At 45.9% G+C, this 26,678-nt stretch overlaps 1 protein-coding gene across 2 annotated transcripts in view; it reads right to left on the minus strand.

The window, feature by feature from the left end:
- The window catches only part of Myof (myoferlin), a 139,918-nt gene that overhangs the window by 90,176 nt on the left and 23,064 nt on the right, over positions 1–26,678 (minus strand). For both annotated transcript variants that reach the window (XM_075973937.1, XM_075973936.1), the window contains exons 4-5: positions 4,057–4,165; positions 1,052–1,139 (exon numbers count right to left, since the gene is read on the minus strand). In XM_075973937.1, coding sequence (XP_075830052.1) covers positions 1,052–1,139; positions 4,057–4,165 — 197 coding nt within the window. The remainder of the gene's footprint in view (positions 1–1,051; positions 1,140–4,056; positions 4,166–26,678) is intronic.

Raw genomic sequence — 26,678 nt, forward strand, 5'->3', positions numbered from 1 at the left:
ACCAGGCTTCCACAGATGACATCATGCCAAGAACTAAGAAATAGTCTCGGGCCAGGCGGTAGTGGCATAACCTTTAATCCCAGCACTCAGGAGGCAGAGGGAGGTGCATCTCAGTGAGTTCAAGGCCAGCCTGGTCTACAAAGCTAGTTACAGAACAGCCAGGACTGCTATAGAGATAAACCCTGTCTCAACCCCTCCCCTCAAAAAAAGAAACAATTTCAGTAAAGGGAGCCTTGGCGGCAGCAGGGGATAAAGATTGTCTTCCTTGTGAGGGTCGCTCACTTCTAAGGAAGCAGAGCCTACCACTCTGGGGAAATCATATTTGTGCACAGAGTAGTTTGGGCTCCTAGGGCCAATCTAAAGAGACAAAATCTCCCTTCGCCTTAGAGAGTTTAATAAACTGCTTGTTCTGAATCCTTTCTATTCCACTGGGATAGAACTCGTTTTCAGTACCAGTCATCAGGAAACATCAAGGAAAAGTCAAACGCAGCCTGTGAAAGACTGGATTGTGTTATAGACCTTCCCTCTACCTGAGGCTTGAAACCCTTCCCAGAGGCCCCAGGCTGCCCCGTCCAGAGTGACATCTGATGACAAAATGACCCAGGAGGACAAGTGGCTTATGCTGGGGAAACAATTGACTAGAAGACAGAATGAGTGTTTGGGGAAAGAAAGAGGATCGGGGCTCAGAGAATGTCCAAGGGCAAGTGGTTGGTTGAGAACACGTCCCATCAATCACACCTTTGGGAGCCATGGCACATGGAGGAGAGCAGAGGAACTGCTCTTGAATCTCACAGCCTGGTACACGGTATCCAGCTGAAACCACAAAGCTGAGGCAGCTCCGTAATGATGCTGCCGTCTGTACGAACTGGATGGACGCTGTGAGAGTGGTCACCATGGGAACTGTTCAGTCTCCCCTCTACCGGAAGGGCGTTTTGTAAAGAACTGCACCTGTCTGGTGGGCAGGCTGCTATGGGCACTGAAAAGGCAGTTTCTTTCGAGACTCTGCATGTGTTAGCTGATTCTCCTTGGGACTTCAGGAAGCCCAACTTACCACCCATGCCTGACACGCTGGTCCCGCTCGGGTCATTGGGATGTGGAGCCGAAGGTGGGTTATAGCCGATCACCAGGTCAATGGTGGCCTGAATAGAAAGAACCCATTGCACAGAGCGTTAGTGCAAGGGAAAGAACATTACAGATGCAGCATGAAAAACTCAGTAGGGGTAGCAGTCTTGGGAGGACTGGCCAAGAAAGTGAGAGCGGAAAGGTGGAGAGGGTGATGTCACATGGGACTATTCCTATCTTCCCCCAGGTGAGCCAGGGGAGGGTGAGAAAGAAGCTGCTTTGTCACAGGTTGCCAAGGGCAACCTGACTGACTGAAGTAAAGCTATAAGAAGTGTGTGTGAACTTGCAGCTAGCTCCTGTCCTGCACTGGAGATGGCCTCTGCTCACAGGATTACCAACGGAATGCTTATTTAGAATGATTGCTTCACTTGCTGCTCATGAATACTGATTGCTGAGATTTGTTTTTATATTTCTCTCCAGGAAAGAATTTTAAATAACTAGCAAGAAGGTATATAATGCGTAATCATAAGATAGACTGAAAGGGGAAGCTGAGTCTGATTAGAGACAAATGCATAAATCATAAAGTTAGATATAACTGTCATCACTCCTGTGTTAACTGTGATCCTAGGACACCTAGGAATCAAACAAAGAGGGCACCAAAGCAAAGCTTATGCTTTTGTATCTCATGAACCTACAAGACTTCAAAAAAGTTTGCTAGGAAAACCATTTTTTAATTGCCCCTTTCCCTTCAGTACCATGGATGGGAACCAGGGCCCTGCACATGCTAATTCTGCCCCCGAGCTTCATCCTCAACCTTGAGGATGAGTTGCTAACTTTTATTCCACCGAACACTTGTCTATTGACTACCACAATCGTTTCCTAAAAAGAAGGCATTTTAATACCCAAAGTGAGGAAAGGCAAACTTTAAAGTTAAGGAAGTCCTTTGCAAAGGAGGATTCTCCACCTCCATCCCCTTCCCCAAGACACATGTCAGGTTAGAAGATAAAATGCAGGGGCTGGAGAGGTAGCTCAGTGGTTAAGAGCACCAACTGCTCTGGCAGAGGACTGGCATTTGATTCCCAGCACCCACATGGTGGCTCTGTAAATCCAGTCTAGGGTGATCGGATACCTTCTTCTGGTCTCTGTGGTCACTGTATGCATGTGGTACACAGAGATACACACAGGCAAAATGCCCATACACATACAATAAAAATAAAGGTAAATAAAATGATTTTAGTTCGAGGTCAGCCTGGTCTACAAGTGACTTCTGGGACAGCCAGGGCTGTTAAACAGAGAAACCTGTGTTGGGAAAAAAAAATTAAAGAATATAAAATAAATGGTAAAATATTCTAGTATTTAGGATATATCAATACTAAAGTTATTAGTTATTTTTCTGAAGTCCAAATCTAAGCAGACCTTTCTTCCTTCATTTACAGGCTGGCTATGGCTAGTGACTATCATGTGTGCATGTATAGACACACATCTGTATTGCTCCTGCTTTTTCTTGTCTGTTCATCAGTGGATCAGCACATTGGTTCCTCATGGATCAGTACATTCGGTTCATGACACTGGCCTGGGGACACCCACAGTCCCATGTCAAGCCAGGAGTATTTATTCCACAGACCAAGGTCAACATGAAGCTATGTGTGCTGGCACCATGGGACTCAAACTTAACATGAGAAATTGTAGTTTTAAAACCCAGCAGAGCCCATGGTGATTCATCCCCAGATTGCTGGTTTACATGCCGTGGTCCCAGTTGCCTCAGTATTCCTAGGGATGCTTAGGAATCTCAGTAAGGATGAAGACACCTTACAGGGTAGGAAGTGTTCATCTCAGTCCTAACACTTCTGCTGCTTTGGATAGTCTATGAACTCTCTCTTCTGTGCTTTTTAAAAACACCAGCAAGCCAAAAAAAAAAAAAACCCCACAGACATTCTGTCTTGCCTTAGTATCATTTCTCTCTGCCAGGTTTTGGGTAGTCAGATTGCAGAGGGCATTTTGGATACACGTGTTATGATCAGAATCCTGACTCAAGGCGAGCCAATAGCCTCAGGGATCAGCGCAGCCATATTGGCATCATCTCTTCTGGGTTCTGAGAGGCCTTGGCTGTGACAAGGATTACAGTGATACCTCTAGTATAAAACTTAGACCCAGGTTCAAGAGCAAAATAAATTGGTCAGAAAATGAAGGGGTTAGAAGTCATGGGCTGAACAGGAAAGCGTTTGAAGACTTCTTAGTCATGTAGCATCTAAACCTGAGTTGCTTGAGTGAAACATACTTGAATTCTTCTTCTTCTTCTTCTTCTTCTTCTTCTTCTTCTTCTTCTTCTTCTTCTTCTTCTTCTTCTTCTTCTTCTTCTTCTTCTTCTTCTTCTTCTTCTTCTTCTTCTTCTTCTTCTTCTTCTTCTTCTCATGGGATCTCATTGTGTATCCATGGCTGATCTGGAATTTGCTATGTAGATCAGGCTAACCTCACAGAGATCAGCGTGCCTCAGTCTCCTGATTGCTCAGATTAAAGGTGTGCCATCACCACACCCTGCTTTGAATTTTGGTTTTATGCTAGCCGATGTATACTTACATAGAGGGGCTGGAATCAGAAAGTAGTCAGCAACCAGTGTGGTGACAGTGGCCACGACATTACTGTCTTAACATAGACAATAACAAAAACCTTCTGTTTGTCTGCTGTGTCATCAAAGCTACCCAAAGTTAATGGCAACTTCTAAATGCCAACACCCACATTGATACCACTGAGCTACATCCAGAGGGGTCCAGCTTACCATATGGAGGTCTGTCAAATCTAAATCAAACCTCAAACTTGCTGACTCTGTGACTGAAAATTGAGGAAGATAAGGTTCATATAATTGACAAATGGGTCCATTTATCATGAAAGCCAGATTCCCAGTGTTTCACATAGAGATTGTCAAACCAAAGTCTTTCCTAAATGAGTATTTACTTAACCATCCTATTTTGTCTTTCCACCAAGCAGAGAGCTCACCCCAGTGTCTTGCCCCTTTTCGTTTAGCAGGGGGATCTGTTTGTAGGGTGAAGATCTGTTCTGGTCCCCAGTCAGGTCCTTCAGAGAGACAGTCGCGGTGCCAATTAGTCTGCAGAGGAGACAAAAAACACAGCAACCTCAGTGGGGACATGCATCCACGGATGCTTAGGCCACTCGGTGGGGGCATGCGTCCACGGACCCTTAGGCCACTCGGTGGGGACATGCGTCCACGGACCCTTAGGTCACTTAGTGGGGACATGCGTCCACGGACCCTTAGGCCACTCGGTGGGGGCATGCGTCCACGGACCCTTAGGCCACTCGGTGGGGGCATGCGTCCACGGACCCTTAGGCCACTCGGTGGGGGCATGCGTCCACGGACCCTTAGGCCACTCGGTGGGGGCATGCGTCCACGGACCCTTAGGCCACTCGGTGGGGGCATGTGTCCACAGACCCTTCGGCCACTCGGTGCCCTCACATCCACTTAGCCTTGTAACTGCCCTGGCAGGAACACCCTAAAGGAGACGTGCGCCCTGCCTTTGGCTCTCAGACTATTGAAACAATGGTTCTCAAGAAATTGGAATTCCCCTAGAGTGACTCCTGCTAGGCGAAGAAAAAGGTTAAAATGTATCAGCAGCAGAGGAATTTTTGGGAGATTAGCAAGGATAAGTCACCGATAGGTGGGAACCACACCACCTGATCAGAACCTACTTAGTTCTGTGTACCTATTGCCCCCTACTAACATAAACCACAAATCTGGACCCCAAAGATGGACTGGGGGGGGGGATGCAGTTCACTTCTGTTACTCTCCCTAGTGTGGCCACATCAAATAATCTTCCTTTCTCTGCCTTTTGCTGCTAGGTCTCTCTCCAATTGACTTCCTGAGGACAGGTAGCTGAGCCTAGCTTGTTAGGGCCACCAGGGTCCAGGCTTTGACCCATAACATCGTTTTAAAAAAATCACAACAGCCGGGCGATGGTGGTGCATGCCTTTAATCCCAGCACTCGGGAGGCAGAGGCAGGAGGATCTCTGTGAGTTTGAGACCAGCCTGGTCTACAGAGCTAGTTCCAGGACAGGCTCCAAAGCCACAGAGAAACCCTGTCTCGAAAAACCAAAAAAAAAAAAAAATCAGAACATATCAAATGTGGACCAGAGTATTTCACAGTGAACAGAACACATGTGACTTTTCCATGACAAGGTCATCGGAGAGTCAAACTAAAACATGAAATTCTGACTATCGTGAATGGGAGGGGTGGGATGGGGGAACAACTGAATACAGCCCTCCAGAATCCAGGAGAGATATAAGAAAAACCCCAGTAACCAAGGGAAGCAGTCCTCTGTCGTGGGGACTGAAAAGGACCCAGACACTGTCCACTGGACAGCATTTCCCCGTGTCAACCTTCTCAGAGAGTCACATCCAGTCTAGGCTGCTGGGGCCAGTCTTACAGACGGGGCTGACTCGCTGGCTAGCCCGTACCATCCGCTGCAGCATTGGATGTACTCTGTGCATTCTCTTCCTGGTCCCAGCAATCACTGCAGGTCTCTGTCACTCACTCTTTGGCTCCCTGCTTCACAAGTCTAGTGGGCGGCAAAGTACAGGGTGTGCTTCTCCCTCACATATGCTCCCTGGGCACATTGGCTGCTTCTGTTTTGCTCAGCCCGTTGTCTGGACTATGGCAGGCGCTTAAAGGTCTTTGTGGGATGACTGGAAAGAGTGAGTAAGTCTACAGGGGCTGCGAACGAATAGCTGAAATTTTTATATAATTAAGGCCTGTTTTAAAAGGATTTTTTTTAATAGAACACACACCCTCAGGGAGTTAATATTAAAATGTTTAAAGGGAAAAGTAACCCTTGGAAAATTGTCTGTAACTTGGAAGATGGGACCTGAAATGTGGGTGGAGGAGGGGACCAGAGAGGCACAGAGCCTGGGGGCTTTCATTTCAATGTACAGACTGCAAAAGGGGCCCTCCATATACTTCAGTGCTGAGCTGTCTTACTACGGGAACAGCAGATTCTACTGCACGAGACGGGAGCATCATGGCAGCTTCACGCAGCTTGTCCCGCAGTCTGGCCTATTTGCCCATGGTTTCTTAGAAGAGTATATGTTCGGATACAGAGCTGTAATTACACACAACTCTCAGCATATGAAAACCATCACAGGCTCTCATCTTTTTCTGATACGGTACAAGACATCCTGCCCCTAGCCAGCAAGAGGAATGGCATTTCCTCCAGAAGGATGGGCAAGCTTTTCACTTGTAGGTCCATACAGCAGTCAGGTCTACCAAACAATGCTGAGAACTTACGGGAACTTTATACAGTACCTTAAGGAATGCTAGCGTATTAAAATAATAATAAATATATTTGAAGCATTGTTTTCTCCTTGCTTGGGTTTGATTTCTCTAACATGATGAAGACAGAGATATATACCTCACTCCACCTCCACCAGTCAAGACAGTTACCCCATGGTACAAGATGACGGCCCTACTATTTCCACCACACTTTCACAGCCCTCACAGATACCCAAGGAGAGTTTTGTCTCATGCTTTTTAAATATGGCAATCAGTCATGGGGTGGGTCAAATTGATATTTTAAAAATAATGAAATGGGGGGCTGGGGTCAGTAAAATGTTTGCTGCCAACGCACAAGGACCCAAGTTTAGTCTCTGCACCCATGTAAAAAGCTTTATGTCGAGGTACACACTTGTAATCCACTGCCAAGAAGGTGGAGATGGGGTTGGGGTCCCTGGGGCTGGCTAGCCAGCCAGCCTAGACTAACCAGGTACCCTAGGTGCCCGTGAGAAAGAAATCTTATCTCCAAAACAAAACAGCTGGCTCCCAGGGAATGACACTCAAGGTTAACTTTTGACCTCCTCACACGAGTCCATTTGTGTACATGATCACTCACACATACACAAAAAATTAAAATTACAAGTTTAAAATTTTAAGAAAATCAATAAAAATAACTTAGAAGTCACCGGGGAGGGTTGGGGAGCCGACTCAGAGTTTAAGAGTGTTTGCGTGTTGTGCAAGCCTGGGGGCCTGAATTTGATCCCCAGGACCCATGTTAAGAGCCAGGTGTAGTAGACACATCTGTAATTTCAGCACTCCTGCCTGCGGGTGGGAGGCATGAACTGAGGCTTGGGGGTCAGCTGGCCTGCTGTCCATGGAGATGGGACAAAAACCAAGAGAGACCCTCCCTTAACGAGGGGGAAAGTGAGAAGCACTCCCAAAGGCTCCACTCTGCACAGTGGATGTGCACACAGCCACAAGTCACAGGCTCTCTCTCTCTCTCTCTCTCTCTCTCTCTCTCTCTCTCTCTCACACACACACACACACACACACACATTCACATACACACACATCACAGACACACATACACTCACTCATACATATGTATGAGTATATACGCATACACACACATATCACAAGCACCCACACCATCCACTCAAACACACACACACCCTATGGGAATAAACAGCATGTCCCCTACAGGTACTAATACCATATACACACATACACACACTCACACTACACACACACACACATACACACACACACACACACCACAGGCACTCACACACACAAAAAATAAAATATGTAGCTTCCTTCTTTTATAGAAAATCTGTCTTTGCCTAAATATGATGTTCACCTGGCAAGACAGGGAAGCAAACATTATCCTTCACAGTCCGTGATTCATGGTGCAGTTCTATGATTAAGATAATGATGTCACACACTTGAACATGTACTGATTTGTTTTTGGTCAAGCCAGTTAGAGCCAGAATGACCTGAGCCTCTTATCAGCAGTAAACAAATCTGAGAGCAGGACAGGGTGCCATGCCCAGGTCATGTGGAAAAAGGCCTGATGAGGGGTCGGGCCAGCATCCTAAGTCTTGACACTATGCCATTTTGAACCTGAGAATACTCATATTGTGGGAGTCTGTCCTGCACTTCGTCGGACATGCAGCCGAACCCCTGACCTCTACACACTCGATGATGCCAGGACAGTGCCTTCCGCTGTGATCACCAGATGCATTGCCTAGTGTCCTAGAGGACAAAGTCACCCAGGTGGGGAACAATTGCTCCTGTAGGCCCAAGCGCTGGGTTCCAGCTCCCTCTGAGGCCTCGCCTTAGGCCCTCCATTCTTTGAGGCACTGCATCATTGGCAAATGAATGAACAGAAGTGAACTGTTTCACAGGCTGGGCTTACACATATGATGTGTCTTACACGGGTCTACTTAGGAAACTACTGCATGTTAAATACCTGTTTTCTTACTTTGCCACTGTGTGTGTGTGTGTGTGTGTGTGTGTGTGTGTGTGTGTGTGTGTGTGTGTTTAAAATCTCTTAGAATTGTTTTGGAAACTTCATAATGAAAGGCAGGGTTTCTGCCTTCCAAATTATTGCTCTCTAATATCATAGATCAAAACTAATTCACATACGGTGTGGGGCAAAGATGAAGTCAGAAGAGAACCATAAAATACAGTGAGGTTACACAATTCCGTAGCAGACAGTGGGACTTGTGGCTAGCTGGAAAGAACAGGCTTGCGTACACACAAAGCCCATCTGTTAATCTTTTTATGCTGCTCATTGGTTCATAACCTGTTCTGACTCAGTCTGCTGGGTTTCCTTCCCGAGGAGAGGGCGGCATCGGATGACTGGGCAGGGATGGAGGAAAGTGAAAGCAGCCAGTTATAAACCCTAAACGCAAGTCCTGCTTTTAAAAAGCTTGAACCCCATTTCCTAAGGTTTACTTTCTTGTTATAAAATTCTGATGGTTTTAATGGGGGGGGAGCATGTAAAAGAAAACTTGATGTGCGGGAGGGGGTGGGTGGGTGCACATGCATGCGTTGTTGTGTGTATCTGTATGTGTATAAACATAGGCGTGCATGCGTGCGAGACTGTGTGTAAAGACTGTGTTTTGGTAAAAAGCCTTAGAAGATCATCTCAAAGACATTTTCACGGCGAGCCTGTGAGTTGAGGAGCGATACAAAGGGACGCAGCTCCCGAGACCTTTGCCCGTGAACTGAAAGAGACTGCCTATGGCCAGTCCTGCAGCGCCGGCAGGACAGCCAGCCAGGCCTGTTTTCTGGGCTGTTGCCTGGATACAGAAAATTGTGAGAACATGAGGAATGATAGCTTGGCCTCCAACACAAGGAGGGGACAGGAACGGTTCAGTCTGACCATAGCTGATTTCCTTTAAAGGAGGTGACACCGAGCCAAGGACTCTTTTCCTCCGTGATACTAATGCGATACTGGAAACAGGCCAAGATGATATGATGTGCCGGCTATGGGGACACCTTGCCCTGCGTTTCCCAGAAAACCAGGAGCCGCCTATGGACTGCCCCCAAGATTACAACTGATGGGCCGCAGTCCCCAAAGGGAACTACAGTGCTAGAAATGCCTGGGGCTTGACTCTGCAGCTCTTTGGGGAACTAACAAAATCCGGGTGCATCGGGCACTGCAGGAAACCCAGGTTACCGCCCCTTCAGTCTGACTGAAGAACTGTAGAACTCAGGGACCTGGGGACAGGGAGCTGAAAGTCAAGCCAGTCAGCTTAGCACCATGGTGGCACTTAAGAACCTCCCCATCGCTGGGTCCCTCTGGAAATATGCATCTGGTTTTAAAAAAGAGGAATGGAAATGTTCTCCCCACAGGCTGGGCCCACACTTATAGCCACATGCTTCTGTGGTGAGTAAGGACTCTGCTGGCTGAGGGCCTTGGCTGGGCGGGGGAGGGGGTGTTCACATACACAGCACACCAGGTCCCTTCTCTGGGTAGCCCGGACCCAGCCCATGAGGATTGCTGGAAATTCCTTCACAAAGGAAGGAAAGATCCGCTGGAGGCTTGGGAAAAAAAATCATACACTCACTGTCTCTAGGGACTGTAAACAGTCAGAGGACTGCCATCCTCTGGGAGGAATCATAGCCTGCAACCGGGCTGGGGGCAGAAAGTTTGTGAGCTTATGAGCAAGTGAAACAACTCTTCAGCTTCCCTATCAAACACTGTCCAGGTGCAGATCTGAGGAGACCTTGCTATCCCGTTCTTTGAAAGCCCAGGCTCCCACTGCCTGAGTTTGTCATTTTGGCTGGATCTGTATGACTTAGCATCACTTCCCCACACTGCTCCCTCCCCTGGGCCTGTGTCCCTCAAGTTCCTCCTGGGTCCTCAGAATAAAGGAGAGAACAGTCATCCACCCTCACCCCCCAGAGAAACCAGACTGGCAGGAGAAGTGGGGCAGCCGACAAAGGTTCTTAGTGCAGCCCAACTTTCTCCCAGGACCTTTCTGGGCAGAGTGTGCACGTCACCCTCAGGTTCAGATCTGGCAAGGGACCCCTCCGAGTTGAATAGGTTGGCCACCCCAGATATGGCCCCTTTAATAACCTTCAGACTCTCTCTCCCATGGGGAGAGACATGGGGATCTCCCTGGCCTGCCTTCAGCAAGAATCCTTTGAGGTTTGCCAGAATTCCCTATCCCTGGCATTTCCTCTTAGAAACTTTCCGTCCACTGAGCCTTCCCAGCCCCCAACTGTAAGCTCACATTTGGCTGTGCTGTGTAGGGACCTGAACCCCATCTCTTCCCTCTACTGAAGTTCATCCATCCTGTAACCCCACACCTGTGGCTATGGCCCTGGCTATTCTTCCTGGATAGGTGGCCCAGAGCAGTTTCCTCCTGGACACGGCCATGACAGCAGGTCATAGTACCAGAGTCCCTTACTAAGGTAAACGCCCCTCAAAGCAAATTCCCTCAGTTCTCAGATTCATGAGCACCAGAGGGGTTCATCCTCACTGGTCTCTGATTCTTTCCCCAACCTTCCCTCAGAGTATAACCTGGAAGCTCCCAGAAGCCTCAGCAGCAGCAGCAGCAGGCTGAGGAGGTCTCTGCAGATGCCCAGGGCCTGGAGTTGGAATATTTATTAAGGTGGTTCCTTTTCTTTTCTTTTATTTTTATTTTATGTGTATGAGTGTTTTGTCTACATGTGTATTAGTGCACTACATGCATTCTTATTGACCATGGAGTTACAGATGGCTATGACCCACTCAGTGGATGTTGGAAACTGAACCCAGGTCCTCTGCAAAAGCAAGTGCTTTTAACCATTAACCTCTTCAGAACCTTGAAGTGATTCTGACACCCATGATCTCATACTGGAAACCCTCATGGGGGTCTGGAGAAGGTGGCTGGCAAAGCAGAATCAAGAAGTGTTCAAAAGCCATTCAATATGATTACACAGGGCCACAGCTGAGAAATATGTAAAGAAATCCAATTATTTACTAGAATAAGCTGTAGTCAACATAACACCGTCAATATCTAGACACCCTTCCCATTGCTTTCCCTTCTTGCTCCAGACTAGGATTCTTTTTTTTTCTAACTGAAAAAACAAAAATGTCATTTATTGCAGTCAGAAGATAACTGAAAGAGAAAAGACCAAGACTCTTAAAGACAGTCCCAAGGTGATGTAGCAGGTACTTCTGTCTATGTGTTGCTTTTATTAATTAATGAATAAAGAAACTGGTTTGGCCTATAACAAGGTAGAACTTGGGTGGGGAAAGCTAGGCTGAATGCTGGGAGAAAGGGTGGAGTCAGAGAGAAGCCGTGTAGCCCCACCAGAGATAGACGCTGGACCTTTACCCAGTAAGCCACATTCACGTGGTGATACACAGATTAGTAAAAATGGATTAAAATAAGATATAAGAGTTAGCCAATAAGAAGCTAAGGTTATTGGGCCAAACAGTGATTTAAAAATATTGTTTCTGGCTGGGCGATGGTGGCGCACGCCTTTAATCCCAGCACTCGGGAGGCAGAGGCAGGCGGATCTCTGTGAGTTCAAGACTAGCCTCGTCTACAGAGCTAGTTCCAGGACAGGCTCCAAAGCCACAGGGAAACCCTGTCTCGAAAAACCAAAATATATATATATATATATATATATATATATATATATATATATATATATATATATATATTGTTTCTGTGTGGTAATTTGGGGTCTGAGCTGCTGGGCAGCTGGGAAATAAACAAGCGGCCCTTATTGCAACAAATTGGCATCAATGTGGTTTACTAAATCCACATAAATCCTGAGAAAGCTTGCAGTTTCTGGGTGATTATTTCAGGGCCGAGCAGCCAGGAACCAACAAGTGGCCTTTTTGCAACACCAAGGCTTTCTTCTTGGCCATTTAAAGACAGCATGAAGTTAAAAATAAAAACAAAAACAAAACACAGACATAGTGGTCTTCCACAATGTTCCCGAACCTGATGTGGGCCGGCCTTCCATGCACTCTTCACAAACTCCACACCCTCAATATTATTTCTTACAAATGACTGTACTCAGGCAGGTAAGATAGTTCAGCAGGTAAAGGCTGCTACCTTCAAATATGATGACTGAATTTGATCTTTGGTACCCATATGGTAGAAGAAGAACACTGATCCCTGCAAGTTGTCCTCTGACTTCCTCATAGGCACTATGGCATGCATACACACACATACACACACACACACACACACACACATGCATACATACATATTAGATAAATATAATTGTGATTAACGACTATCCCCTGATACCTTTCTCTTTCTACCTGACCAATTCTGTTTTCTCGGTGCTCAAGGGTTTAAATCTATGCTTGCCTTCTGCAATAGGTCAGTGGAGTTCCCAGACTCTGGCTAATTCCCTAGATATCAGAATCAGATCAGCTTTTATCATTCATAAGCACATCCCTTCATCCATTCACACATGGACCTTAGAAGGCAAGGGGACAGCACAGTACAGTTATTATGAAGACAGAAACTTAAGTAACTTGGACTCAACTTTGTACTAGATATCCTGTACGATTTCTTGGGGCTCCAGATTTTATATCTATAAGTGGGGATGACAGATCTTACCTAATAATGCTGAGATAAAAGAATAATAACAAGATTGGATGGTGGTGGCACACACCTTTAATCCCAGCACTTGGTAGACAGAAGCAGGTGGATCTCTTAGTTTGAGGCCAGTCTAGTCTACAGAGTGAGTTCCAGGATAGCAAGGGTTGCACGGAAAAACCCATCCTAAAAAATAAAACGAACAAAACAACAACAACAACAAACTCAATCTGTAAAGTACTTAAAAATCATCTTTAACTAGTTCAGATACACTCTGGGAAAGGAAGCTAAGAAAAGCACAGGAGGACCCTTAGAGGGACCTCTGCTTCAGACCCCTGTCCAGCTCAAATCTCAAAAGGCATGGGGCAGAGCAGGTGGGCGTGAATGTAAGATTTCTTAGAACATGTCAGGTATAGTAGTCCATGCTTGCAATCCTAGAACTCTAGAATCTGAGACAAAAAGATCGCCATGAATTTGAAGTCAACCCAGGCTACATTGCAAGACTGTCTCAAACAAGGGACTGGAGAAAAATCTCAGAAGTTAATCATTATAGCATTTGCTCAACAATCATGAGGACCAGGAATTGTGGAGCATGCCCATGGCTCCTTGAAAACACAACTTCAAAAAATAAATAAGGGGGAGTTATACCCCTGTCACCACACAATGCATTGAATCATGCCCTTTTGATTCTACATTTCTTGAATGTGGATGCCTGAAAGCAATCTGCTGATAGATTTGGGCATGATGGCACCAGAGTAAGTTTCACTAAAGCAAACTGGAAAGACCCTTACACTGGATTATAGAAAGAACCCGACCCTGTCTTACTATGGAGTTGAGGGCATGTTTGTGTTTTTCCCACAGGAAGAATATGAAGTCTGAGGGCTCCCTGAGCACTTGATATGCTGTGTGCAACAGAGGAATACAAGCCCCATGACACTGTAGCTGCTGGGGCCCTCCCAGAGGAGTTGGAGTGAAACTGCTGAACCTATGCTCCTGACCCTCCAGTGTCATCATGCTGCAGTCTGAGAAAGGAAGGAGATTACAGCAATGGTTGGTGATTCTCAGTTTCTTGCTAGAACTGCTGCACAAACCTTCCAGAACTCTGTGAGTGTTGTGACTCTAGATCCAGCCAAGGAACACTGACTTAATGTTTGGCCTTGCATCTACAATATATCTTGGGACATAGATGTTAACTTTGCCAGTGTAGTGTTTCATCTACTGTTGAAATAGGAGGCCTGGAGAACTGAGACCTCAGAAACTTCCCCTTTGTGGGAAAAAGAAACTTGTTGAAGCAATTGAACACTATTTTGTAGGTGATGAGAGACTAAAACCCATATTCAGTATGTGAGAAGTAGAATAAAGATTTTGTTGCTAATATTTGGCGTTCAGGGACTGTACCAGCTCAAACATATCTTTGGAAGCTGGTAGCAGCAATGCAATTAGACTTTAGGAGAAGAAAAAGATTAGAACAAAAGTCATCAGAGTTGTAATTTGATCAATTGGGTGTTTATTGTTAATGTTTATAATATAATTGTGGCATTGACCTGCTAATGTTTGTAACCACGTCTTCTCACTATGAAAATGTTACTGGTTGGAAAAAGGTCAGAACTTATATGAGAGGATTATTAGGATATACTGCAGCCATAGAGCATGTGCATGGATGGGCATGCTCTGCTTGCCTATGATTATCTAGTGACTTGTGAATTCTCAATGGAAAGTTGGCTCAGAGGTACATGTCATCAAGCTGTGCACTCTCCCTTAGCCCTTTGTAAACAGAGGTTGGTAGCCAACGATGAGTAAGATCTTTTACCCTCCAGTCAACCTAAGACAGAACTTGCATGACGGAATGCATGTACCAATGATGGGTAAGTCTGGAAAGTTGAAGAAGACAACCTGAGATAGGCACAGTTGTTTGTCCTGTGGCAGAAGCACAGGCATTAATAATTAAACTGAAAAGGAAGAGCTGTGGGAACCCTCAGAAAGGAGTCCGTTCCACCTTGACTTAAGGTCAGAGAGTTCAGATCTATTCTTGCTCCTTCAAGGTTATATGACAAGATACTTGACCTACGGTAGAGCTACATGATGTCTTACCTAAACAAAAAAGATATTTTGTTCCAGGGAGTGGTTACTTGATATTTGGAGATGTGAGGAGTAGACTACATTTTTTTTCTTTGTATCATGATAAAGAAATCTTTGCCTTCTTACCCTCTTTTGGATTTGAGTATTTAAGAACTTTGAGTAACAAAATACTTAGGGCAGACCATAGTATTCACTGGATGCCTTCCTGATTCTAGCTGTTGTCTCTTGTCTATTTCTTTCTCAATCCACACTCCTCTCCTCTGAAATGTACAGACCCATTGGGCCAGACCCGATGCCTCAGGCCCTGTAGTTCAGTCTCTTATTAGTTTGGGCTGTGTGCTGCCTCATATAAAATAGTAGTTTCTTTAGGCTGCAGCTTGCCTGATGAGATTGCATTTACAGGCAGCTTTTGAATCCGTTTTGAGAAAGCAGGATGACTCTGCCCCTGGGGTAGACATGTGAATTGTATCATCTGTCTGGCACCACCTTTACCACACAGACCAAAAATCGACCTATTCCTGTGAGTACAAAGGGTGCCACACTAAAATTTCTCACGTTAATTGATACCATGTGAGCATATTAAAATCATAGTAAGAAAACGAGGGCCAAGAAGTTATAAGCCACGCCAGACCAAGGAATGATATAACCCCCTCTTCTGGACCCCATAAAGAGAGGGACTTCTAACCTGTGATGCTGACCCATCATCTCACCACCTTCTATGTGGTCCAGGGATGGGTAGGCAGTGAACGCCTCACTGCCCAAGACCCTCAGCTTCACTGGGTCCCCACTACTGACGCTGCCTACTAGAACTGTCATCCGCCTGTCTGTCTGCTCACCCATCTGGACCTGCTGTCCATTCACTTGCTCAGCTGGCCACCTGCCCAGGCCAGGTCTTGCCCTTCTCACCTCACCGCTGCAGCTCCACTGAGATCCTGCAGGCTGACTCCATGGCCAGCAACCAGCAGCTTCCCAGCCGATTCCTGTCTCACGCCCAGCAGGACTCCTTTACATTCCTATGGGTTTCTGGCTTTGGCCTCTAGGATTTCTCTGAAATGCCTTGTCTCTTTAACCCTTTGTAGCCATTCTGTAATTATGTAACATGCATGCATGCATATATACATACTTACAAAAAACAGACATTTATTGTGTGATACATAATGTGATCTAAGAGCTCATATTAGTAATTAAGGTTGAAATAAAAGAATCTGTGATAGTCTCAGTTCTAGCTGTCAAGGGAAGTGGTACTGTCTGGCAAACTGCTGCTAACAAAGCCACTATACCATTTACTATTAGTCCATAAGTCTGGACACTATGGAAATGTACAGACATGTTTGTCTATGTTTCTGAGACCTCTCTGGCATTCAGAGTTACTCATAAGGAGTATCTCATTCCTTTTCATACTGGTGCTGCTCTGCTAAAAATACGGGCTTTGTTTGTTTCTTTGTTTTTAATCAAAACTGGGGATTCCACTCCACAGTCCCCCAGTATCTGATCAGGTTTTCACGCAGCTGGTGTGGTAAGGCTGCTCCCAGCTTTTCTATTTTAAGAAAACTTTCCCTAAGAGTTTCTCTCCCCCCTCCCCTTTTTTGTCTGTTTTTAGCTTTTCAAAATAACGTTTCACGGTTTGGCCCTGGCTGTCCTGGAACTCACTCTGTAGACCAGACTGGCCTCGAACTCACAGAGATCTACCTGCCTCTGCCTCCCAAGGGCTGGGATTAAAGGTGTGCGCCACCTTTTAAGCAAAACTGTACAGCTCACAGCTGCTGACCTCTCACCAAGCCCTCTCTCCAGAAAGGACAGCAGAGCCACATCATTCTCAGGAGGGAGCCAAAGCTACAAGGAAAATCAGGATTAAAAGCTAGGAGGCAAGGTTTTGACATACCACAGAACCAAAACTTCTCACAAGCAGGACCACACTTTGCCCCAGAACAGAATTCTTTTCATTCCAAACTACAGTTTTTGTTTTCTGCAATTGGAAAGCACTTTTGCTCAGGAAGTTGGTATATTTCACAACTTAAATTTGTCATTTTCATTTTCTATTTCATATCTCCCCAAACCATGTGTGCACACTTCCATACGTCTACTGGGCTGTCCTCTCACGCTCATTCCTGCATCCTGACTCTCACCCATAGAGCAGAGTGTACACAGCCACACACACAGCCACACACACACACACACACACAGAGAGAGAGAGCGAGAGAGAGCGAGAGAGAGAGAGCGAGAGAGCGAGAGAGAGCGAGAGAGAGCGAGCGAGCGAGAGAGAGAGAGAGAGAGAGAGAACAGTTCTGGCCTCCGTATACGAGGATTTTAGTATTCCCCAGTTAACTCCACTCATTTCCACTTAGGGAGCCAAGTGACCTTCAGGGTTTGCTGAACCTCTTGAGACACATTTCCCTCATTTGTCAACTGAGGATGTGACTGTCTGACTGAACTGTTCGGAAGATTAAATGCAGCCACATGTGAAATATTTATAGCCCAATCCCTGGATTTCTGTGAACCCACAAAAGCAGCAATTATATTGTTCATCAGGAAGTTGAAGTAACGCTTCTCTAATTACATCGAATGTGCCCTAGCTAGCCTCTACTAAGGAAGTGCTGGAGTTCCCACTGTAGAGGTGAAGGAGTTTCTCAAGAGTGACCCAACTAGTGACTGACAAAACAAAATTCCAGCTAAGCCCAGGATCACAGCTGAGCTCTTTGCAGTCTCTTATGCAAGAGCTTGGTAGTTTTCCTTCTTGGTGTATAACTAGGCTTTCCATCACCTCCTTCTCATGCATAGTATAGCAAATCAGAGCCTTACCCAGGGACCAACATTCCAGCACTGTTGCTAACTTCTCTCTCTCTCTCTCTCTCTCTCTCTCTCTCTCTCTCTCTCTCTCCCTCTCTCTCTCTGTGTGTGTGTGTGTGTGTGTGCGTGTGTGTGTTGGGTGGAGGATGTAGTGGTGGCTTTGCATAAATACATACACACATGCAAATGGGGAAAGAACCCTGGAAACACAGGTTCCTGCAGAGATAATTATGGTCGTTGTATCACAGACATTGTCATTTTCATTCTCCAGCAGCCAATTTTGATCCTGTTTATAATGCCCTTGTCTCTACTGCCTACACATTCCTCTTCTTTAATCTATAGACTGATTCTGGGAGACAACAAGCAACTTGCCGCAGGCCCACTCCTTAGTGACTGAGGGCTGGATCTCTAATCAGCTTCATTCTGGCTCCAGAATATCAGCGTTTATCCTGTTTTCTTGCCTTCCTATCAGCCCACTCTTCAGTTCTACATCTCTTTAAAAGGGTGCCGGTCTTGTGAGGACACTTGTATCCCTTGTGTTTTAATTGTCCTGAGCCTTTTGTAGCCAAAATCAAGTTGTCTGAGAACTGCTCCAGAGAGCTGAGGTGGACAGATTCTACACAAGTGACCTGTCATTAGTGGGTTGGCATGAGAGCCACAAAGTAACTGTAAATGTTAAATGATACCCATGTCGGAGTGTCATAAACACACTTGCTCACTCATTCCTTCAACAAACGTTTATTGAGAACCCCGTGCATGCTGGGCGTTGTTACACTGTATGCTACAGCATTGATCAAGACAACTATAGAGGCTACAGTCTAGCAGAACGACATAAATGACTAATTTACACAAGAGCCTTGAAGATGGAGCTAAATGCCAACGTAAACACAGCAGTTATGGGGATAACACATATGCCGAGCACTTTATCTCAGAGCCGGTCTAATACCTGCTTTCTCGTTTTACTCCCATACTCATTAAGAGCTGCATAGGACAGGGAAGTGATACAATGAGAGGCCTGGCTCCTGTGCTATGGTTTGGTGATCAGAGTTGCTAAGGACCTATGACAAGATGCTACATTTGCAGTGTAAGGCAAAGAGCATCCCTTGCAGAGTGGGTGCTGTTTCCTCCCGGGCTTCTTTGTTGAATGAGTGTATGTGCACACGCATGTGTGTGTGCACATGTGCATCTGAGGACCTGGCAATCTCTCTCCTTCCTATCCATCCAAGAACCATTGTTCTGTAGGAACTCCAGTGGATGTCAAGGATCAGGTCCTTAAACTCCGAGCCTCTACTATCCTCTGCTCTTTTAAGGTCGGTGTGAAGATTAAATGAGATGCAGAACTATCTTGGACCACATTTTGACCAGCGATGTATATGAGCACAAACAGACCTTCTTAAAGGAGGAGCCCAGGAAAGGCACCAATACTCTTGACACTGAGAGCGGTTAACCTTGTTTTTTGCGGGAAGGAGTTGTCTCTTTTTTTAGAATGAAGAGAAAAAATGCTTCCATTTTAGCAAAGACAGAATCTGTCGTTCTACCTATAATCTTGTTCCAACAGGTCCGAGTCTTCCAGAATAACAAAAAAGTCAAGACTTTAAGTCTGGATAAAAGTGACCTGACTCCATCTCAAGCCTGCTAAGTAAGCTTAAACCACTCTGAAGAAAGAGGCCCTGACTCACTGGGTGCCTCTTTGTGGATACTGGGCTAGCCGTTAGTCTCTGCTAAGTCCTTACCAAGCGAGGCCCCTGCTTGTCTGTAGAGGAAACTATCTTTTGTCTGGAAAAATCTTTCCACTCTGACATCTTAGAATGGACTTCTAAAAATATCCTTTCATGTGCCTCCTATGAGCATGAGGCTTTCGGCTCCTCTCCCGCCCTCATTCAGTTCAGACGACTCAAGTGGGGCAGGCTGAAGGCAGCATCGAGCAACCAACTCGCTCCCAGTCTGGAGCAACATCCCTGCTGCTACTGAGCCAATGCACAGCATGCTGGGACTGTCTGACTAATCCCTGTGGGTGTGGCAGCCTCACAGAGGCCACCCCAGGCTGCCCAGCACTGTTTGCTGGCAGGCCCTAAGCAATAGAACAGCAGAAGCCAAGTAGGAACTTGTATTTGTACTGCCAGTCTCCATGGCAACAGGTAAGTCAGCACAGAGAACATTCTCAAACTGGCAGAAAAACCCTCAGCCCCACCCTGATAAAATCATCCCTCCCTGGGCAGCCAGCAGATCCTTGGACCAAATCCCTAGGGAAAAAAGCCAAACATACAGATAGTTTGTAGAAACATACAGCTTATTCCCAGAAGGCTTCCCCTCTTAGAATGTACAGGTTAATTGACTGGCATAGATGTATATTTGGATTGGTGAGAATGTCTAGAGAGCCAAGGGTGTGCATGGTCCTGGGCCTGCTCTTAGTAGGATAAATCGGGGATGATGGAAACACATCCTCTGCTCCAGGCTGAGCTGACTCGGGCCAGAATTCCAAGACAGTAAGCAACTACACAGAGATACCTTCAGGGCAGAGAGCTGACCTCATTTAAAGAAACACCTGCCCCCACGATGGAGCAGTACAGACTAAGACCCATTTTGGGAAGTTTCTCAGATGAGTTGGCCTTAGTGTTTCTGGGATGGTGACTTGTGTGCTGACTGGTTTTATGTTGACTTGACACAAACTGGAGTCATCGGAAAGGCAGAAGCACAGAGCCTCAACTGGAAAAAATGTCTCTGTAAGATCTAGTTGGAGGGCATTTTCTTTTCTTTCCTTTTTTAGATTTATTAATTTATTATGTATACAGTGTTCTGCCTGCAACTGTTCCTCCAGGTCAGAAGAGGGCACCAGATCTTATTATAGATGGTTGTGAGCCATCATGTTGGCTGGAAACTGAACTCGGGACCTCTGGAAGAGCAGACAGTGTTCTTAACCTCTGAGCCATCTCTCCAGCCTCTAGTAGGGCATTTTCTTAATTAGTGATTGATGGGGGAGGGCCCAGTCCATTGTGGGAGGGGCCATCCTGGCTTCCTGGGTTCTGTAAGAAAGCATGCTCAGCAAGCAATGAGCAGCAAGCCAGTAAGCAGCTCTCCTCCATGGCCTCTGCCTCAGCTCCTGTTTGAGTTCCTGCTTCCAGTGCTTTTGAAGATAAACTGTTAAAAGGAACTGAGTGTGAAATAAACCCTTTCCTCCCCAAGTTACTTTTGGTTATAGCATTTCATCACAACAGTTGTAACCAAGATATCATCCCTCAGCTGAGGTTTCCAGACAGCACCTAATATGAAACCGTGAAGACTTTGGAGCCGCAGGCCAGGTGACAGTCTCTGAAGAAAAGAACTGGCAGGGAATACAGGGTACAGTCAGAAGGACAGGCTGGTGGGTACCCTGTGGGATCCCTGGAAATCAGGGACGTTGGGCATCTCAGTCACTGGGAGGAAAAGGGGGAGAGAGAGAAAAGACTGGTGACGACCAGATTATTGTTTTGCCTAGAACTGACCTGTTTCTGCTCATCTGGTCTGCATGGTGAACATGGGTTTCGTGTGGTCTGTATAGTGAACATGGGTTTCGTGTGGTCTGTATAGTGAACATGGGTTTCGTGTGGTCTGTATGGTGAACATGGGTTTCGTGTGGTCTGTATAGTGAACATGGGTTTCGTGTGGTCTGTATGGTGAACATGGGTTTCGTGTGGTCTGTATGGTGAACATGGATTTTCGTGTGGTCTGTATAGTGAACATGGGTTTCGTGTGGTCTGTATGGTGAACATGGATTTTTGTGTGGTCTGTATAGTGAACGTGTTCTTTTTTGTTCTTTATACCCAGAAACAAGAATAGCCATTCTCAGCCACAGTCTGAAGCTATAGTTTCGGGGGTAGAGTGTTTGCACGGCATGCGTGAGTTCACTCCCTAGTCTCTTATAAAACTGGGCATAGTGATGCATGCCGGTAATGCTAGCACTTGGGAGGTGGAGGTAGAAGGATCAGAACTTGACCATCGACTTTGGTGACTGAGGGGGTTAGAGGCTAACGGGGACTACATGGGATCTCATCTCAACAAAACAAAACAAGGAGAAGAGAAGGCTCAGCAGACAAGGGCTCTTGCTCCAAGCCTGACTACTTGAGTCAGATCCCTGGTATCTACACAGTAGAAGGAAAGAGCCATTGATCAAAAGCTGTCCTTAGACCATGTATAGTGACATAGCTTGCCCTCCCTAACCCCTGCAATAAACAGTTGTCTATAAAAACCTGTATCTAAGCAAGATGTGCAGAACCCCAAAATTTAGGTGGGTCCTCTTATAATAGAACTCATCGATATTTCCTCTTTTCAGACTAGAGAAAAAGAAGGTAGAGATTGAGAGAGAGACTGCACAACCACTCTGTCCAGAAACGCACGGGCACAGTACTTGGAGTGAGAAGCACAGCGTGTGGAGTGGATTTCATGTTTGTGCAAGCACTGTCTGGATGATTTCAGGCAGACTGATTCCACGCTGAGATCATGCCATCTTGGATTAAAAAGTAGGATTCACACTCTGGTTTCATTTTTATTTTGCTAAGGTAACCACTAGAAAATGCCAATGCGCATGTGCACCCTCTAACTATTCCTAGTGGAGGGAGCTTGTCTGGAACACTGACAATGCCTCCATTTGCAGAGAGAGGAAGAGAAGGGTGTCCATACCACTAGTGACAATCGGAGGCTACTCTGGGGCTCTCCTAACCACTTCCCCAGAACTTTGAATTAAGGGAACTAAAACTCTCTTCTGGAGGTTAAGGGAGAAGATGACTGTTTATATAATGGTTCAAAAATAAGATATGCAACAACCTTAAAAGGCTAGATTGGAGCTGGGTGTGGTAGTGCACCCCTGTAATCCCAGCACTTGGGAAGTATAAACAAAAGAACCTCAAAATTCAAGGTCATCTCCTCAGGTTTGAAATCAGTTTGAGTTACATGAGACCCTATTATCTCCAAAACAAACAAACAAAGAAAACATTACATCACTGTAGCATAAATTCCAGTGCACACTGCTTTTCAGTCTAAGAAAGGGAATAGGACCAGAACATTCTAGAACAAATCTATATAATTTAAAAAGCTGCTCTTGTCACAGGGGCATGAGTGCTGGAGCACATTTTAAAAGGCGAACAACAAAGTGGGTTTGGAGAGATGGACAGTGGGTAAGGAGCAGGGTACACAAGCATGAGTTTGGATCACTAGTACCCCCAGGTTTGATGGTAATGTAACCCTGATACTGGGGATCAGAGACAAATGGGTACTGGGGCTCACTGGCCAGCTAGCCTTGTCTAACCAGAAAGTCCCAGATTCAGTGAGAGACACTGCCTCAAATTATCATCATCATCATCATCATCATCATCATAGTGGAGAAACAATTGAGAAAGACATTTTAATGTCAGCCTCTAATTGCCAAATGTTTTCAAACTAAGAGTGTATCATACACACACACACACATACACACACACACACATGCACACACACACAGCTCTATCTGGGGAGCAGATGTCTGTCAAGACTCCCTGACACAATTGAGCAAAAGATCCCAACATATTACGTTGACCATGGAATTTACTGTCTAAGCCAAGCCCCTACTGATAGCAAAACAGGCATTAGTGATCACTGTGCTGGGAGGTAGCCAAGCAAACCAGAGCACGTGGTCTTGTTCTCAAATTCCTAATTCCTTTCACTGCAGCCTTCTGATTGTGTCAAATGTGCCTGAGGTAGGTCTTATATTTTTAAATGCAGTAACACTGAAAGTCAAGGTGTTTCTTATGACTCAAGTGGAATTGAACATTGGGATCTCTTTTTCTCCAAAGTCTGTTTTTAATGTAGCAATACACCCGGTAAACAACAACACCTTATAATCATGACTGGGAATAACCTACCTTCCCATGAGTTATGGCCTAATCATAGGACTCCATTACTCTGAAGTTATGAAGCCAAGACTGGGTTCTGAGTCTTTCAGAACAATGCCATGCTCTGGGAATGAGGTGGATTCCATCCTAACTTGTGGAGCTAGCTGTACTTGAGAAGCTTAATCTAGGGGATATGCTTCAGTGTCTCGTGGGTACCAACAGGGCCCCCCTGTTGGAAACTCAAAGGCAGTGAGTAAAATGGGCATTCTGGCTTAGGTCTGATGAATGAGACATTTGCACAGAGACGCAGCAGGAGTTTGAGTTTGAACGAGATGTGTATTTGCCAGCTAGTCCCAGATTCAGTAAAAAATTTAAAAGTAAAATGAGGTCTTTAAGACTGATCAGGGGTTGGAGAGATGGCTCAGAGGTTAAGAGCACTGGCTGTTCTTCCAGAGGTCCTGTGTTCAATTTCCAACAACCACATGGTGGCTCACAACCATCTATAATGAGATCTGGTGCCTTCTTCTGGTGTGCAAGCATACATGTAGGCAGAACACTGTATACATAATAAATAAATCTAAAAGAAAGTTAAAAAAAAAAAAAGACTGATCAGGGGCCAGGCACATACCTTTAATTCTAGTACCTGGGAGGCAGAGGCAGGAGGATCTCTGAGTTTGAGGACAGCCTGGCCTACATAGTGAATTTCAGAATAGCTAGGATTATACAGAGAAATCCTGTCTGGAAAAACAAACAAGTGAAAAGCAAAAAGACCCAGTGGGAATGGGAGGAGACCCACACATCTGTCCAGGGTGGCCAACTTCAAGGAGAAAATGCAGGCCTGTCTGGTGCCACAAGAGCCCTATAACAACGAGCAACTATATGGTGGAGCATGGGAGAAAGCCAGACAATGGTTCATATCTTGTGGAGAGAGACAGATCTGAAGAGGTGAGGTGGTGAGGAGTGGGCTGAGGTAGGCAGCTTCCTTGCTACCCAGGGCTATGGTGATGTTCATGTCTGGGTTACTGCCAAGTCCCATGTCGGGTCTGTGGTCCTGCTTCAGCCACTGTCTGTGTTGATGTCCATGGTTCCTGTTACCATTGGTAGGATAGGGCTGCACAGATTTGTCCCCCCCCCCCCTTCACTGACTATAACACTAGGGAGAATTGGTTCTGCCCCTCTCCAGCTACAGCACTCAGGAGTGATGTGGGATGTCCTTCTGGATATGTGTTGCTTCTATTGGTTGATGAATAAAGCTGTTCCAGCCAATGGCTTAGCTGAGTAAAGCCAGGCAGGAAATCAGAACAGAGACAGAGAAAGCAGATGGAATCAGAGAGATGCCATGTAACTGCCAAAGGAGGAAGACACCAGAACCTTACCTAGTAAGCCACAGCCTTATGCTGATACACAGATTAATAGAAATGGGTTAATTTAAGATGTAAGAGTTAGTTATTAAGAAGCCTGAGCTAATAGGTCAAGCAGTGTTGTAATTAGTAGTAGTTTCTATGTGATTATTTGGGTCTGGAAAACCAGGAAATGAACAAGCAGTATCCATTTACACAGGAGGTGAAGGAGGCACAGTAGAGTTGACCCTGTTGTCGGGGTATGGGTAAGAATGTGATTATGGGAGAATTGGTCCCATCTGCCTCATCTGCCATAGTGGGTGAGGCGCGCGCGCGCGTGTGTGTGTGTGTGTGTGTGTGTGTGTGTGTGTGTATTACTATGGCAAATGGGAGAGCTGGCCCTGTCATGAGAGCAAGACATCTGTCCTTTCCCCTTACCAGCTACAGCACTCAGGAGAGCCGGCCCTGCACCTTGCCTGGGCAACACAGTAGAGCTGGTGTGGGTGAGCCTGCCCTGAGGGCATGAAAGCAGGAGAACCATACCCCTTGCTCCTTGCTGTTTAGGGTGAACTAACCAGGGCAGTGTTGGAGAGCTCACCCTAGTGGTAAAGATGGGGGAGAGCTGGTGGCCTGAACAACCCTGCAACCACCTAGTCCCAGAACCAGGGCTATGAGTTGGCCCACCTCAATATCCACCCGATCTGTGATCTGCTGGAGCACATGCATGGGCTGGTCCTGCAGATGCAAAGCTGCAGGGTCTCCACGACACAGGGTAACAACAGAATAACTAAGAGGAATCCCAGTCAGAGCCCAGAATCAATGGTACAGCAGAAACCAGAGACCTCAAAACAAACCAATGACGTCAATGAACACTTGTAAGTTCAATATGCGGACAAAGGGTATACTGTGTTACTGTATACAGCTTCCATGATGAGATTTTTCTTTCTTTTTTCTTTTTCTTTTCTCTTACATTTTACTTTATTTTATTTCATGGGAGAGGGGAAGTTGCAAGAGCAGAGGGTGGATACAAAGGATGGGGAGATTAATGGAATTGAGATGCATGATGTGAAAGTCAAAAAGAATAAATAAAAATTTAAAAAATAAAGTAGTGAAGCAATTGAGAAATACTGGCCCTTGGCCTCCACATGTGTCTGACTGGGGAATGCATAACACACGTGTGTGTGGTAAAAGGAGACAGCTGTCTCCCACAAGTTGTCCCCTGATTTCACACATACTGTGGCACATGTGCCTGTGCCTGCTTTTTTGTGCGTGCATGCGCACGCGCGCGCGCACGCACGTACACTAGCAAAGCACACACAGTCAGAGAAAAGATCTTTGTTACAGCTAATGTGGCTGCAACTCAGAGAGCAGAGCTAAGACAAGAGGTAAGAGGTACAGTTGGCAAAGAAGGCGTGAGACAGACTGACGACGGCTGAGTGTTAAACACTGGGGCAACGGTGTGTGACTGAGTAACTGTGGCTCCTGTTACCACTGAAAGCACAGAGTTGGCCCCGCCCCTCACTGGCTGCAGCACTGGCCCTGCCCCTCATTGGCTGCAGCACTGGCCCCGCCCCTCATTGGCTGCAGCACTCTGCTCATGTGACTCATGAAGGGGTAGGAGCATGAGGGCATGGAACTGAAACACTAGCATGTTAAAAAAATACTACAATTTCTTAGTAAAAATGCCATAATACGTAATTCAACAAAACAAATAATAGCAACATA

This window comes from Microtus pennsylvanicus, chromosome 5 (genome assembly GCF_037038515.1).
Source record: "Microtus pennsylvanicus isolate mMicPen1 chromosome 5, mMicPen1.hap1, whole genome shotgun sequence".
In the NCBI taxonomy this organism is placed as follows: Eukaryota; Metazoa; Chordata; class Mammalia; order Rodentia; family Cricetidae; genus Microtus; species Microtus pennsylvanicus.